General features: G+C 48.5%; 2 protein-coding genes across 8 annotated transcripts in view; both read right to left on the reverse strand.

Moving 5' to 3' along the window:
• The window catches only part of TMEM44 (transmembrane protein 44), a 44355-nt gene extending 39228 nt beyond the window's left edge, over window positions 1-5127 (reverse strand). For 4 of the 5 annotated variants that reach the window (XM_032171931.2, XM_032171927.2, XM_032171925.2 and 1 more), the window contains exons 1-3: window positions 4991-5127; window positions 4055-4183; window positions 2077-2203 (exon numbers count right to left, since the gene is read on the reverse strand). In XM_032171931.2, the coding sequence (XP_032027822.2) occupies window positions 2077-2203; window positions 4055-4183; window positions 4991-5127 (393 nt within the window). The remainder of the gene's footprint in view (window positions 1-2076; window positions 2204-4054; window positions 4184-4990) is intronic. The other variant, XM_058426397.1, reaches the window with a different exon arrangement.
• A 149-nt stretch (window positions 5128-5276) lies between these two features.
• The window catches only part of LSG1 (large 60S subunit nuclear export GTPase 1), a 36523-nt gene continuing 24776 nt past the window's right edge, over window positions 5277-17023 (reverse strand). Inside the window, exons 13-14 of one of the 3 annotated variants that reach the window (XM_058426395.1) lie at window positions 16187-16360; window positions 5277-5584 (exon numbers count right to left, since the gene is read on the reverse strand). In XM_058426395.1, coding sequence (XP_058282378.1) covers window positions 5363-5584; window positions 16187-16360 — 396 coding nt within the window. In that variant the 3' untranslated portion in view covers window positions 5277-5362. Of the gene's footprint in view, window positions 5585-12760; window positions 14231-16186; window positions 16361-17023 lie in introns of those variants that run through there. The other 2 variants (XM_032171934.2, XM_032171935.2) reach the window with 2 other exon arrangements.

Below are 17023 nucleotides of genomic sequence, written 5' to 3' on the forward strand. Positions count from 1 at the left end.
GAGACAGTACATGGGCAGCGTTTAGACCAGTGTCCATGGGAAAGCAAACTACCTCTAAAGGCACCAGCTACTCTGGTGGTAGAGTTAGCGGTGAAGAACCTGCATTGTGGAGTTGGAACCTTGCAATCTTGGCACTGCTACTTATCAGATAGGTGACCCGTAACCTCTCTACGCTTCAGTCTCCACGTCTATGGAACAGGAATAATGAGGACACTCACATCATAGGATGCTGGGATTCCAGGAGTTAACACAAAAAGGTCTGTAGTACCAAGTATGTAGTTAAGTTTTTAATAAATATTATTATTGGACTTGAGCTGGGACCTATCGTATTTTTTTTTTTTTGAGATGAAGTCTTGCTGTTGCCTAGGCTGGAGTGCAGTGGCGCGATCTCGGCTTACTGCAACCTCTGCCTCCTGGGTTCAAACAATTCTCCTGCCTCAGCCCACTGAGTAGCTGGGACTACAGGCACACGCCACCACGCCCAGCTAGGTTTCTCCATGTTGGCCAGGCTGGTCTCGATCTTCTGACCTCAGGTGATCTGCCCGCCTCAGCCTCCCAAAGTGCTGGGATTGCAGGCGTGAACCACTGCGCCCGGCCGGCCCTATTGTATTCTATTAGCTAATGAGAATGGGCATCCAAAATGAAAGGTGACTTGCTTTTGAGACAACACTGCTCAAAGCAGGGTCTAGAATGCTCCATATCTGTGCTCTGCCCACTGAGCTGCCTTCCTTCATTTCTACCTGGATGGTCATAAGGCCAAGACCAGTCCCATGAGGTGCCTTCACAGGAAGGCACAACAGGTTTTCCTGGGGATACGTGTTTTGGGATAGGAGCCTTCCACACAGGTTTGTTTGAGAGCCTAGGCTTTTGGGAAACTTGAAACTGCTTCTCACTTGCCCCAAAGCCTACACCACTACCTGGGAAAGGATTCAGCCACGCTACATCAGCTGGAGCTGGGTCAAAGCTCTAAATAACTATTTATTGGGCACCTACTAGGTGCCAGGTGCTGTTTTAAGTGATGGGGGTAGAACATTGAACAAATCCTTGCCCTTGTAGAGTTGACATTCCAATGGGAGTTCACATACAAGAAGTAATAAACAGGTCAGGCGTGGTGGCTCAGGCCTGTAATCCTAGCACGTTGGGAGGCCGAAGCAGGCAGATTGTCCTGAGCTCAGGAGTTTGAGACCAGCCTGGGCAACATGCTGAAACCCATCTCTATTAAAAATACCAAAAATTAGCCAGTGTGGTGGTATGCGCCTGTAATCCCAGTTACTCGGCTGAGGCAGGAGAATTGCTTGAACCCAGGAGACGGAGGCGGCAGTGAGCCAAGACCACGCCATTGCACTCCAGCCTGGGCAACAGAGCAAGACTCTGTCTCCAAAAAAAAAAAAAAAAAAAAAAAAGGAATACACATAAGTAAAGTATATGGTGTATTAGGGATTAAGCTGTAGAAAAAAATAGATTAGAATAAGGGAATTCAGAACACTGGTGGAAGAGGTGGGTCACCATTATAAGCAGGGGAGGTCTTATTGAGAAGGTGACTTTTTTTTGCTTGTTTGTTTTTTGAGACAGAGTCTTGCTCTGTCGCCCAGGCCGGAGTGCAGTGGGGTGATCTCGGCTCACTGCAACCTCTGCCTCCCAGGTTCAAGTGATTCTCCCTGCCTCAGCCTCCCGAGTAGCTGGGATTACAGGCGTGCACCACATCTGGCTAATTTTTGTATTTTTAGTAGAGACAGGGTTTCACCAAGTTGGCCGGGCTGGTCTTGAACTCCTGACCTCAAGTGATCCGCCCGCCTCGGCCTCCCAAAGTGCTGATTACAGTGTGAGCCACTGCTCCTGGCCATGAGAAGTGACTTTTGAGCAAAGACTTGAAGGACTAAGCAGGGAGCCAAGTGGATATCGGGAACAAGAGCCTTTGAACGGGGCAGAAAGAACAGCAAGGCACAGGTTCTGAGGTGACACTGTGCTATGCGTGTTGAAGCAACAAGACAGAAGCCACCACGGCTGCAGCAGAGAGAAAGGCCAGGCCTCTCTTAGTGCTGGCCTAAGCCACTGTCAGCTGTAGGCCCAACATACCTGGATTGTGAGCTGTCTGGCCAGAACAGCCCCGACGGTGTCACACAGACTGGTCAGGAGGCAGCACGCAGCACACAGCGCTGACTGGTCCTGTCTGGATTTCTGTGCACATCTCAGATAGAGAAGCCTGGGGTGACAGGGTGTGGACAGAACACAGGATCTGTGAGTTTGGACCCAAACTCGTGCATCTGAAAAGGGCAACTGTGACCCTGCATCCTCAGGGAGCGCTTTCTCCCCGAGGTACGTAGGACGTGTTTTTGAACTGAGTTTACAGATGGGAAACAATCACCAGACTCAGAGCCGCCTGTCCGGACGCCCATGGCAGGAGCGAGGCCTCGTGAGATGTGAAGACACCGCCTCTTTGGATGAAGAGGAATTACTTTCCGACTCCAAATCAGGACGGCTGCATTTGATGACCCCCCACCTAGCACTGAAAAAGCAGCCATCGGGTTTCATTTTTTGAAAAGGAAACAGGAGGGTTATAAAAGTAACTCAGGCTGGGTACGGTGGCTCATGCCTGTAATCCCAGCACTTCGGGAGGCCAAGGCAGGGGGATTCTCTGAAGTCAGGAATTCGAGACCAGCCATGGTGAAACCCCGTCTCTACTAAAAATACAAAAATTAGCTGGGTGTGGTGGCGAGTGCCTGTAATCCCAGCTACTCAGGAGGCTGAGGCAGAAGAATTGCTTGAACCCAGGAGGCAGAGGTTGCAGTGAGCCAAGATCGCGCCACTGCACTCCAGCCTGGGCGACCAAGCGAGACTCTGTCTCAAAAAAAAAAAAAAAAAGTAACCCAACCACTGTAGATAACCGCAGAGCAGAGTTAATTGCCTGAATTAAAAAGACAACTTGTTTCTCTGAAATAAATTCAAGTGAAATTCTTCTAAACCATCTGTGAAGTGGGGCAGCCTGGCTTCTGCTGGCCTGTGTCCATGTTTTTTACACAGAGAGCCCTTTTGGCACTTTGGGCTGTCCCTCCCTCAGTGCCCCCACTGTCGCTTCTCCCCTTACAGCCCCTCCCCAGTCCATATCCACTGGAGAAGATGCACGGAAGGGCAGGAAGGGACTGGCTGTTTCTATCAGCGTCACCGATAGGGCCTCTGAAACATGTCATACATGCCTCCTTGCTACATTTCTCTGGAGACACAGAGGCAGGGCGGCAGCTCTGGCTTCATTTCCACTCACCAGAGGGTGGTACTCATTCCACATCCTTAGGACTATTTAGCTGCCTCTGAGCGCCTGTCCTTGGGAATGATGGATGAGGACGGAAGGCTCTTGGCTTTCTAAACATTTCCTGACCTGCTGGCGCAAGCCTGAAGCTCACAGTGGCAACATCAACTTTAATCTGGGCCCTGGGTTCCTAAAACCAATTCAAGACCAAGGAGTGGAGATTCTTAAAGTGGAGACTCCCAGAGGTGGACCCAAATTAGAAATAATGTATATCAACCCTCCCATTTGAGAGGATAAAACTGAGGCCTCTGCTGAGAAGGTGAGTTAATGGTGGTCTTCTGGCTTCACACGCAGGGGCTTTGCTCCGTACCCTGTTGCTCTCAGCCACTTTCCCAGCTCTTGGGGCCAGGGTGTCAGCTGACCTTAACCCAGCCCACACACCACTCGAAGACACATTCTTCTAAGAGAAAGGGGAGCAGGGGAGGTTCAGGGATGGCAAGTCCCTGAAAACAAATGGGTATGTCCAGATCCCAGGCAGGGTGAGAAGCAGAGGCTCGCTCTTAACCCCTCCAAGGTTGGCAAAGTGCCTAACAGTGCTGGTCTGAGGACAGCTGTGAGGAACAAATGGCTAATGCGTGTCCCGTGCCTTGTTAGTTTCCAGCCTCTGATCTGGACAGTTTAATCTCTTTTACCAGCCTGCCCCTTTTCAGTAGGATCTGGGGTTTTGGTTCTTTCCTTTCACTCAGACAAGTTATTTAACCTCTCAGAACCTCAGGGTTCCCTACTGAAAGTGGGGGTAACAGTACCTACCTCCTGGTGCTGATATTGTGAGTGGCAGGCATTGAATGAGTTAATGAATGCAACACTGGGTCCATAGTAAATGTTCTAGGCGTCTTTTTATTTGTATTCCAGTCACTGGGTAGTGGGGCTGCAGGATCTCTGCAATACGACCAAATGCCTTAGGAGAATATCCACTGAGTGCCTACGGGGAGACAGTTCTAACCTCTCCCAGGGGTGCTGGTCCTTTCTCCCCTGCCAGGGAATGCTTGGGCGGCACCATCCTGGGCACTGCTAGTGGATTTCCATGCCTAGGACAGAGCGGCTGAGGACCTGGAGATTCACTCTTAGAACTTAGGCTACCGTGGGCATCTGGACAAACCAGTCCAGGTGCTGGACAGACCAGGGCAAAGACAGGCCAGTTGAATCATCACTACCTCCCTTCCCACCTAAGAGGACTTTGGGTAAACTGAGGCCAGAAACATCAAGGGACTTGCCAAGGTCCTAAGAGTTGGTGGCCTAGCTGGAGCAATACAAATGATGTTTAATGAGCATTTACTAAGTGCTTTAACGGTACTGATTCATTGAATCCTCCCATCATCCTATGAGGTATTATCTCCAGTCATAGGAGGCCCAGAGAAGTTCTGGAGCTTGCCCAGGTCACACCGCGAGTCAATGGGGAAGGGCTGACAACAGCACCCAGGGCTCACGGTGTCCTCGGGGCTCCATCCGCTGCACCACCCAGCCTCCTCCCTTTGGCTCACAGCCCGGCTTCCCTGTGCGTGGGATCCGGAAAGAAGTATCCCACCTCAGTCTACAGAGCAATGCTCCATTGGATCCTATTACTGAGCCATCTCCTTCATCCCCCTTTCCGCCCCCTCCTCTAGGTTTCCGAGAGGGGGCAGCAGGGGCGTGGCGCCCGTTTCCCCGCCCGGCAGCCCCCCGACCCCCGACCCCGCGCCCCATTACAGCGCGTGGGCGGCGATCCAGCAGGAGGAGGCGCAGATCCACAGGCCGAAGGAGATGCAGACGCGGTGGCGGGCGAAGCAGCGGTCCAGGTAGTCCCAGTCCCAGAGCGCGGGCGCGGGGCTGGGCGCCTCCCCCATGGCGCGGCTGGGCGCGCGGCGCGGGGCCGGGGACCTGGGCGCAGCCTCCCTCGCCGCGGGCAGCCTCGAGCACAGCCGCCTCGCGTCCCCTTCTCTGGGTTCCGTTCCGCCGCGGCGCCTCCGGCCCAGCGCACCGACCGCAAGCAGAGAAGGGCGCGCTCCCGGGCGCGGGCGGCGGCGGCGGCGAAGGCGGCGGGGAAAAGTTTCCGGGACCGCGCGCTCCCCACCCCTCGCGCTATTGTCGGGGGTCGGCGGGGCGGAGGCCGCCCCCCAGCGGCGGGAGCCGGGAGCTGCCCGGGCACAAAGACTGCGGCCCCCGCCCCCGGCCGACCTCTTCGCGGTCACCCACCTCCAACATCCTGGCCGGAGCGGGGCGGGCGACTGGGCTTGGGGAGGACCGAGTCCCTGCCGGTCGCTGTAAGGCACGGCGTCCCTTCCTGCATATTCCGCACATTTCCTGAGCCTACAGCAACGAATTGCGCTACTGAGGTGCATGGGTGCTGGGATCCCGAGGTGAAGGGGGGCCCTGGTCCTGATCGCCGACAGGGCGCAGTAAAAAGGGTGGGGTGCAAGGCCAGGAAGGAGGAAACAGAGGAGCCGGAGAACAAATACCCCCACATCGGCCTCTCACTCTCCTTTCTGAAGCTGTCAACGGCACCCTGCGCCCCCAGGCAGTCGCCCAAGCCGGGCTCCTGGATGTCATCCTAGCCCACCGTCCCCGCAGCCAAGAGCTGGTTATCTCTGCAACCGGCCGCCTCCTGTCCAGCCACACGCCGCACAGTTCAAGTACACAGGGCTGTTTTTCTTTTCTTGAGAGTAAACTATTACTGTAATTTTTAAATCTCCTTATCGATTTTAGTAACTTTGTTTAAAGCAAGACATGACTTGAAAAAAATTCTACAGAAGGAGCAGGATTGAAAAAGAGAAAAAAATCATTTCTTTTTTTAATTTTCAAAAACTACAGCTTTATTTAGATATTATTTACATGCCATAAACATAGTATTTTTTTTTTTTTTTTTTTTTTAGACAGAGTCTCACTCTGTTGCCCAGGCTGGAGTGCAATGGCGCCGTCTTGGCTCACTGCAACCTCCACCTCCCAGGTTCAAGCAATTCTCCTGCCTCAGCCTCCCAAGTAGCTGGGACTACAGGTGCGCACCAACACACCCGACTAATTTTTGTATTTTTAGTGGAGACGGTGTTTCACCATGTTGGCCAGGCTGGTCTTGAACTCCTGACCTCCTGATCTGCCCGCCTCAGCCTCTTAAAGTGCTGGGATTACAGGCGTGAGCCAACACATCCAGCCTACGTAGTACTTTTAAAATGTACAATTCTGGCCAGGCACGGTGGCTCACGCCTGTAGTCCCTGCACTTTGGGAGGCTGAGGCAGGCAGATCACTTGAGTTCAGGAGTTCAAGACCAGTCTGGTCAACATGGTGAAACACCGTCTCTACTAAAAATACAAAAATTAGCTGGGCATGGTGGTGTGTGCCTGTAATCCCAGCACTTTGGGAGGCCGAGGCGGGTGGATCACTTGAGGTCAGGAGTTTGAGACCATCCTGGCTAACATGGTGAAACCCCATTTCTACTAAAAATACAAAAATTAGCCGGGCATGGTGGCGGGTGCCTGTAATCCCAGCTACTTGGGAGACTGAGGCAGGAGAATCGCTTGAACCTGGGAGGTGGAGATTGCTGTGAGCTGAGATGGTGCCACTGCACTCCAGCCTGGTTGACAGAGCAAGACTCCATCTCAAAACAAAAAATAAAATGTACAATTCAGCAGTTTTTAGTGTATGCATAGCGTTGTGCAACCAACATCATTGTCTACTTTTAGAACATTCTCATCACCCCCAGCTGAAAAGAACCCGGCCCACTGGCAGTTATTCTCCACTCCCCTCAACACTCCCAGCCCAGGAATCACAAATCTACCTTCTGTCTCTACGGATTTGCCCATTTTGGACATTCCACATCAATGGAATCATCCACTATGTGACCTTTCTGTGACTTTCACTTAGCATGTTTTCAAGGTTCATTCATGTTGCTGCAGGTATCAGTACTTCATTCCTGTTTATGGCTCATCATAATACATTGTACGGATATTTTTATACCACATTTCGTTTATCCACGCATTAGTGGGATGTTTGGATTGCTTTCACCTTTGGGCTATTATGAATAATACTGCTCTGAACATTTGTGTACAAGTTTTTGTGTGGAGACAGGTTTCATGTTCTCTTGGGTATATACCCAGGAGTGTCCTTGCTGGGGTCTATGGTAACTGTGTTTAATGTTTTGAGGAGTTGCCAGACTATTTTCCAAAGTGGCTGCACTATTTTAGTGGTTCATTGTGTTTTCAAAGTTATGATTTGGCTTGCTAAGGTGGCTCATGCCTGTAATCCCAGCACTCTGGGAGGCCAAGGTGGGAGGATCAATGGAGGCCAGGAGTTGGAGACCAGCCTAGACAACATAGGGAGACCCCAGTCTCTCAAAACAAAACAAAGTTATAACCTCTCAGGAGAAATGAAATCTAATCACTAATTTGATGGTATTAGATTGGTGCAAAAGTAATTGTGGTTTTGGCTATTAAAAGTACTTTGGTGCAGGCCGGAAGTGGTAGCTCACACCTGTAATCACAGCACTTTGGGAGGCTGAGGTGGGTGGATCACTTGAGGTCAGGAGTTCTGGACCAGCCTGGCCAACATGGTGAAACCCTGTCTCTACTAAAAATACAAAAATTAGCCAGGTGTGGTGGCAGTCACCTGTAATCCCAGCTACTCGGGAGGCGGAGGCAGGAGAATTTCTTGAACCTGGGAGGCAGAGGTTGCAGTGAGCTGAGATCACACCACTGCACTCCAGCCTTGGCAACAGAGGACGGCTCTGTCTCAAAAAAAAAAAAAAAAAAAAAAAAGCAACAGATAAAAGTACTTTGGTACAAAAGTAATTGCAGTTTTGGCCATTAAAAGTAAGCTTTGGTGCAAAAGTAATTGCGGTTTTGGCCATTAAAAGTAAGCTACTTTTTTTGGCCATTAAAAGTGGCTTGCATTTAATGGTCAAAACCGCAATTACTTTTGCACCAAACTATATTAGGTGGAGCCTTTAGGAACCAGAAAGCAGGCCCTTCAACCAAATCTGCAGGCACCTTGATCTTGGACTTCCCAGCTCCCACAACCGTGAAAAACAAATCTGTGTTATTTACATGCCACTCAGTCCAAAGTATTTTGTTATAGTAGCTCAAATAGACTAAGACAGGCATTGTGTTAGGAGCTGGGAACACACTACTGAGTAAAACAGACATGGGTCCTACTTCCATGGAGCTTACAGTCCAGTAGGAGAGACAGAAATTAAGCAAGCAACTGGCGGGGCACTGTAGCTCAGCCTGCAATCCCAGCAATTCAGGGGCTGAGGCGAGTGGATCACTTGAGCTCTGGAATTCGAGGTCAGCCTAAATAACATGGCGAAACCCCATGTCTACAAAAACTACAAAAAATTAGCCTGGCGTGGTAGCATGCATCTGTAGTCCCAGCTACTTGGGAGGCTGAGATGGGAGGATCCCTTGAGCCCTGGAGGCGGAGGTTGCAATGAGTTGAGACTGCACCACTGCACTCCAGCCTGGGCAACAGAGCAAGACCGTGTCTCAAAAAAAAAAAAAAAAGAAATATTAAGCAAGCAACTGAACAAAAAGATAAAATTAAAATTTTTTTTACCAAAATGGGCCAAAATTAAAATAATAAAACAATTAAGATGAAGTGTTATAAAATGAATGGAGGAATGAGTCAAGTGTTAAAAGAAAAAAAATACATAACCAAGTTTCTTATAGTCTATAAATACTAAGTACCCACAGGGTCTTTCTAGCTGAGCCACTGCCCACACTGTTGAAGGACGCCCCGTCTGAAATTCCTGCCGTCTGTTCGTGGAACTTCTGGTGTGTCCTGTGTGCTCATCAGTGGTCATCTCTGCCTTTATCTCCCTCAGATACTAACCTGTGATTGCCTGGATCCTAGCTCTTCTGGGGACATTGTCCACCTGCTGCTCACTATCCTGCTGAAGTAGGGAAGTGCCCCACCCATCTTGTGTCACCCTCTCACCAGGCCCTGGGGCAGAGCTCCCTGTGCTGTGAGTTTTGTAGATTTGGAGATAATGGCTCAGCATGAACCCTCAGAGCTGGGCCTGATTTAAAAGGTGTTTCATTCCTCCCCATCTACTCCCGGCCGGGTTTACGCACCTCAGCAGTTTGTTCTTAGATTAGTGGTTAATGGTTAGTGGTTAGTTCTTAACCTTTTTTTGTGACCCCTTTGAGAATCTGAAAAAACTAAAACAAAAACACTTCATCCTTGAAAAATATGAATATATGTGCACACCACACATAGTTTCTCATACAATTAAAAAAAATTATGAACCAGCCCCCACCCACTGAAATTCAACTATGGATTCCATGCAGCCCAGACCAAAAACCCCCAGTTCAAGGGTTTGAGTCCTTTGCTTCGAGTCCCCTGCCTGAGCAGTTGGGGCAGTGTGGTCCATAGATCGCTGGTATCACAGCCACTCTGCCTATCAAGAATACAGACATACTAAATCCAGCTCCCTGGGCACGTGTCCTTGGACTTGGCATGGATTCGTTTCTGGTGGCCGCTGTAACAAATCAGCACAACTTCAGTGGATTCCCTCACAGTTCTGGAGGACAGAAGTTATAAATCAGTTTCACTAGGCCAAAGCCAGGGTGTCAGCAGGGCTGTACCCATTCTGGGGGCTATAGGGGGAGAATCTATTCATTACCTTGCTTCTTCCAGCTTCTGGTGGCTGCCAGCATTCCTTCCCTTAATGGCGTCACCCAGGTCAATCCATCTCTGCCTTTCGTCATCACATGCCTTTTCCTCCATGTCTCCCTCTGCCATGTGTCATGTGTCTCCCTCTGCCTCTCTCTTAGACACTTGTGATTACATTCATGGTCTACTCAGATAATCTGGGATTATCTCCCCATCCTTAATTTAATCACAACCGGCCGGGCGCAGTGGCTCACCCCTGTAATCCCAGCACTTTGGGAGGCCGGGGTGGGTGGATCACAAGGTCAAGAGATGGAGACCATCCTGGCCAACAAGGTGAAACCCCGTCTCTACTAAAAATACAAAAATTAGCTGGGCGTGCTGGTGCGTGCCTGTAATCCCAGCTACTCGGGAGGGATTACAGCTACTGAGGCAGGAGAATTGCTTGAACCTGGGATGCAGAGGTTACAGTGAGCCAAGCTCATGCCACTGCACTCCAGCCTGGTGACAGCGTGAGACTCCATCTCAAGACCAAAAAAAAAAAAAAAAAAAAAATTTAATCACAACCACAAAGACCCTTTTTCCATATAAGGTAACATTTGCAGGTTCCAGGGATTAGGGCCTGATATATTTAGGAACCATTATTCAGCCTCCTACACTGCATTTCCACAAGCTTCATGACAAGTCTTACAAGAAACTATGAGTTTTGGAGATGGCCCTCACTCGGGGAGCTGCTCTCAGTCACTGGACAAGCTGGCTCACAGAAAGAATCAATGGGAGGCTGGGTGCGATGGCTCACACCTGTAATCCCAGCATTTTGGGAGGCCGAGGCAGGTGGATCATTTGAGATCAGGAGTTCGAGACCAGCCTGGCCAACATGGTGAAACCCCGTCTCTACTAAAAATACAAAAAATAGCCAGGCATGGTGGTGGGTGCCTGTAATCCCAGCTACTTGGGAGGCTGAGGCAGGAGATCACTTGAGCCCGGGAGGTGGAGGTTACAGTGAGCAGAGATCGTGCCACTGCACTCCAGCTTGGGCGACAAAGCAGGACTCTGTCTCAAAGAACAAACAAACAAGCAAACAAACAAACAAAAAAAACAGAAGCAATGGGAAGAGTGTGGGCTCTCGAGCCTGCTGATCTTACACTGGAATTTTCCCTCCGCATTGCAGCAGCAGCTGTGCTGTGACTTGGGGCAAAGCACTGGTCCCCTCTGCACTTGTGTGTTCCTTTCTGTAAAAGGAGGAAGGTCAGCTAATGGGGGGAGACATGCGGCTCAGTTCTTGGTTCTCATCCCTACCTATCCTCTTTTGAGGATCTCGTCGGGTCTCTGGCTTTAATTACTGTCCCTGTACGTGCACCTCCTGAATGCGTAGCTCTAGGTCACCTCCTTCTCAAACTTTAGACTCACATATGCAACTGCCTACTTGATACTTGACATCTCCCCTGCATGCCTAATTGCACACGTCTAAAGCCAAACTCCTGGTTCTCCCTCACAGAGCTCTTCCACCACAATCATCCTTGCTTCAGCTGCCTTGCTGTCCTGGTCCTGGGGAGCCCAAGCCCCAGTGCCTGCGCCACTCTATTAAGACACCTCTAAAGGGTGAACAGTGCTGTCTTTCTACCAGGCTGTGAGCTTCTTGCAGCCAGGGTTGTTTGGTTTGCACTTGCATCCTCAGCTTCTAGCTCAGTGCCTGGCACATAATAAGGAAAATATTTACTGAATGAATGCACCGATTTTTTTTTTTTGAGACCGTCTTGCTCTGTCTGTTGCCCAGGCTGGAGTGCAGGGGTGCGATCTTGGCTCACTGCAACCTCTGCCTCCTGGGATTACAGGTGCGTAACACCATGCCTGGCTAATCTTGGTATTTTTAGTAGAGATGGGGTTTCACCATGTTGGCCAGGCTGGTCTTAAACTCCTGACCTCAAGTGATCCACCCGCCTCAGCCTCCCAAAGTGCTGGGATTACAGGCGTGAGCCACCATGCCTGGCCGGATATGCTGATTTTTAAACAAGCCACAAAAATATGACGTACTGCAGCAGGGGCATGTTTAAAGTACATTGACGACACCCCGCGTTGTGGGCGGGGGTGTGTGGGGGAAGGTTTTCAAGAAATAATGCATGAGCTGGGCCTTGGAGAATGTTTGCTTTTGGCAAGAAGGCCATGGCAGCAGCTCTGCAGAGGCCCTTGGAGGCGGCAACAGATGGTATAGGGAGAAAGGCAAATAGCAGAGGCAGGGCAGCACCTGCAGGAGGGGAGGCGAGACGGTCAGCGGTCAGTAGCGAGGGAGTCGGGACTTCATCCTGCCGTGAACACTTGGGACGGTATCTTCTAACTCACTCCCTCTGGTCATTAGAACCCTGCCCAGGTTCTCCCTGTACTTTCCACAGGGCTCTGCACGTGGTCGGCCCTCGGGAAATGAATCAGTTCCTTAACCAGGCTCCTCAGAAGTCCAGCAGCTGCCCAGGAGCTAAAGATAATGTTTTTGGCCATGGTTCAGAGTTAGCCAAAAAGAAAAACTAACAAGAGGACTGGAGCACTTGTCCTCCTGGACAGTGGGCAGTGATGTGACTGCTCAAAGGCATTTCCTGTTGGCAGAGGTGGCAGGACCTCAGGCACCGTCCTTCTGAAGGAAGGGCTGCAGCGGCCTGGGCGGCCCTACGGGGGTGGGCAGCCAATGGTGACCATAAAGCCCAGCCGCCTGGGGGAGACAGGCCAGCAGCTCAACAGCTTGCTTTCTGGGGGGGCACGTTGCTTGAATCCAGGAGAGGAAGGTTCCAGTGAGCTGAGATCACGCCACTGCACTCCAGCCTGGGCGACAGAGTGAGACTCCGTCTCAAAAAAAAAAAAAAGAAAAATAGAAATACCAGAGACAGTAATTTATAAAGAAAAGAGGTTTAATTGGCTCACGGTCCTGTAGATTGTACAGGAAGCACAGCAGCTTTTGCTTCTAGGGAGGCCTCAGGAAACTTACAATCATGTTAGAAGGCGAAGGAGAAGCAGGCACATCTTACATGGCCAGAGCAGGAGGGAGACAGAGGAGAGGTGACACACACTTTGAAGCAACCAGATGTGACGAGAACTCACTATCATGAGAACAGCACTGAGAGGGTGGTGCTAAACCATTCGTGAGGACTCTGCCCCACAATCCAATCACCTCCCACCAGGCCCCACCTCCTACCAGGGGGCTTACATTTCAACATGAGACTTGGTGAGGACACAGATCCAAACCGTATCAATAGTGCCTTCATGCTTTTGATTATCTTTGTAACTATGTTATTGAACTATAATTTACATACCATACAATTCACCAATGTAAAGTGTGTAATTCAGTGGTCTTAGGCATATTCAGAGTTGTGTGACCATCGCTACAGTCAATTTTTAGGTCATTTTTATCACTGCAAAAGAAAGGCCTCAATCTTCCCGTTCCTCCCATCCCTAAGCAACCACTAATCTACTTCCTCTATATGGAGATTTGCTTATTCTGGACATTTTAAATAAGTGGAATAACCAGTGAAGATGGGGGCTAGGTAGTGAATACCGCAGCCTCCCCATCACCTGGTGAGTACATTGTACATGTTCCTCAGTGGAAGTGAGCCCCCACTGCACACTAACTGAACCCAAGTCCCTTGTTTAGAGTCGGAGGAACCCAACTAGGACACTCAGAATGGGGAATTTCTCTTTCACCTTCGTCCCAAATGTGTCTCATGAACCATCCCTTGCAATTTTTTTTTGTATGGAGTCTCACTCTGTCGCCCAGGCTGGAGTGCAGTGGTGCGATCTCCGCTCACTGCAACCTCCACCTCCCGGGTTCAAGTGATTCTCCTGCCTCAGCCTCCCGAGTAGCTGGGATTACAGGTGCCCGCCACCACGCCCGGCTAATTTTTTTGTATTTTTAGTAGAGACGGGGTTTCACCATGTTGATACGTGAGCCACTGTGCCGGGCCAGGAGTAGGATTCTGGGGCTCCCAGATGACTCCTTTTCGTCAGAGTTGGTGTTTCCAGGAGGCCCTCCGTCTTGACACGGAGACCGTTGGGTGCAGCTGTGCTCTGCGAGAGGGGGACCTGTTCTACAGTTCCAGTGTCCTGGGACAGTTCCACAGGCAACAGGCAGCTTCTGCTCTTTTCCATCTGCACAATGCAGAAGACATTTCTGGTGCAGCCCAACCTCACATATCCAGGTGCTTGTAGAGTCTACGACTTTTTTCTTTTTTATTTCTGTTGCCATGTTTTTTCCAGGGCTTCCCCACCCCATTCTCGGAGCTCACAGTGGCTGCAGTCACTACACCACTCCCGGGCTTGTAACCCATCACAGCCTGGACTCCTTTGGTCAAAGCCCTCACATTCTCCTAGGAAATGAGAGAAGGCATTATCTGAGATGTCAGCAGGCTTTCCTTTAAGGGGTATGCACAGTACTATTAGTGGATCACTTCAAGATAAAAAGGAGTCAGTCACTCAGTGAATTTCCGCCCCCTTCCCTTTCACTGGTCCTCTTTCTGCCCCCCAGCATTCTGTCTTCAGTTCATCTCTTCTCCCTCCTCATTCCCTCGTCAACTTTGTTTAGTCCCATACTTTCAAATGCCATCTACAACTAGACTTAATACCAGCTGTGTTCTGGAAATTTGTCTTAATATCAAAACTTAACCTGCTTCAACCACATTAGAAATGGACTCTAAACAAATTTTAAGTTTACTTAGTAAAAAAAAAAATTAGTACACTACGATTTGCAAGTTACTTATAATAGTAAAATATTACTCTAGAGGTTATGGTTTAGACATATGAATTATATTAAAATTATGACAAGTTTTCAGCTTTCTTGTACATAGCTTTTAGAAACCTATAAACATTTAAAATCTCAAATTAAATGCTCTGTATGACAGCTGTAGGCCCAAGAAGAAACTTGCAATCTTTTTGCATATTGGTAAATTTTCTTCCAAATATTGGTACGTACCAACTTGAAAATAATTCAAACTAGGAGCTACAAACATCTAAGTTTTATCCCAGCTTTGCAATTTAAAGCAAGTGCCCTTGGGTAACTCAGTCTCTTCGAGCCTCAGTGTCCTCAGGGAATAATATTTGCTTGGCCTGCTTCACAGGCTCATTGTGTGAGGCATGCAGATAAAGCACGGGATAAATACAAAAACATTCTCTGGATACAGCTGATCACCCCATCCTAACCCCTGTCGTATTTTCGCTATAGTAGTCACTTAAAAATATTTTTAAACCACACTGGGTACAACTATGTGATTTAGCTCTTTTGCATGTAGATTTGACCTTTAAAATACTACCTACAAATTGTAGCTGTGATATAAGCAACTAAAGTTATCAGTATTTTAAAGTGCAGAAGACATTTGTGAAGTCTGTTTCTTTAGCACTTTCTATCACCAAATGTGTTGGCTCAGAGAAAAGACAACTGACTAAATGGGTGCAAATATTTGTAAATCATAAATCTGATAAGGGATTTGTATCCAGAATATATAAAGAACTCTTACAACTTGATAATAGACATTTCTCTAAAGAAAATATACATGTGCCAATGAGCACCTAAAATGATGCTTAGCATCACTAGTAATAGGGAAATACCAATCAAAACTATAATGCAGTACTTCGCATGTATTAGGATGGCTGAAATAAAAACAAGATGGGAAATAATAAACGCTGACAAGGATGAGGAGAAAATTAGAAACCTCATACATCACTGGGAGTAATGCAGAACAGCACAGCCACTTTTGGAAAGTTTCGCAATACCTCAAAGGTTAAACATGGAGTTACAATACGACCCAGCAACCCCACGCCCAGGTATATACTCAAGAGAGATGAAATCCATGTCTCCACAAAAACTTGTACACAAGTGTTCATTACACCATTATTCATAGTAGCCAACAAGTGGAAACAACCCAAACGTCCATCAAATGATAAACAGATAAACAAGATGTGGCGTATCTATACAATGAAACATTATTTGGTAATAAAAAGGACTGAAATATTGACACAGGCTACAACATGGATGAATGTTTAAGATACCACGCTAAATGAAAGAAGCCTGTCACGAAGAGCACATAGTATGATTCCAGTCACGTGAAGTCTCCAGAACAGGCAAATCTGTTCATAAAGATTGATTATTGGTTGGCAGGGGCTGGGGGAAAAAGGGGGACAGGCAGTAACTGCTAATAAATAAGGTTTCTTTTGGGGGTTATTAAACCCTTTTTGGGGTTATTAAAATGTGTTTATGGCATGTGATACTCAATAAAGCTGTTATAAAAAGAGTGTTGGATCAGAAGTTTAAGAAAAGTTTTAAAACTTACTTGATGGAAAAAAGTTTTGTCAACGATATTTTCAATCTGCTTTGCTTTTTTATTTCTGCCTGGCTGCATTTTTATTTCATCCCCGTTCGTTTTGTTCTCTAGGAGTCGCTGGTGTTGATGCTGAAAAGTTACAGGATCTCTTCCAGGAGGAGGATGGCAGTACAGCAGCTTACCCTACAAAGACAGCATGAATGACAACAGTGCATCCTAAGTGCCACCTGTGGCCTCAGAGGAGACAGCTCCACCCAGTCACACTCTGATGCAGCTTTCTGCCTTCTGGTTAAGTTAGCTGAGTTGAGTTTTGGTCTACTGCAGCTGAAAAGTCCTTTTTCTAATACATCAATGGTCAAAGTGTTCTAGAGACCTAGCTCTTCCCATGGCGCCCCAGACTAGGATGAAATCTCTTTCTTCTTTTCTCGTTTGCATTCCCACTCAAGTATTCTTCAGTATACGGACATGATCAAACTTATGGTGAATATTTTCCAAAACAAAACTCAAGACACAACTGGACAGTTACGGTAATGCTGGGGTAGACTGTTAAAGTCAGGAGAGTTCCTTGACTCCTGTATGTGGGGTTGCAGTTGCTCACTGGGTGCAAGTCTGCCTCTTTCCATCATAAATGATCTGAAGGCTGTGACTATTTTTACCTCATCTTTACATCCTCCACAGTAAGTGGTGAATGAATACAGGACTTATCCATACCAATAGTATGAACTGCTTTCTTCCTGAACTGAAGGCAAGCCCACATGGTTGCCACTAAGCTCCAAGAGCTCCACTGACGTGGTCTTGAGAAGAGGAGGAAATAAAGCCAAATCCTCACAACTGGTTATTAACAGG

The sequence above is a fragment of the Hylobates moloch genome, unplaced genomic scaffold, assembly GCF_009828535.3.
Source record: "Hylobates moloch isolate HMO894 unplaced genomic scaffold, HMol_V3 SCAFFOLD_13, whole genome shotgun sequence".
In the NCBI taxonomy this organism is placed as follows: Eukaryota; Metazoa; Chordata; class Mammalia; order Primates; family Hylobatidae; genus Hylobates; species Hylobates moloch.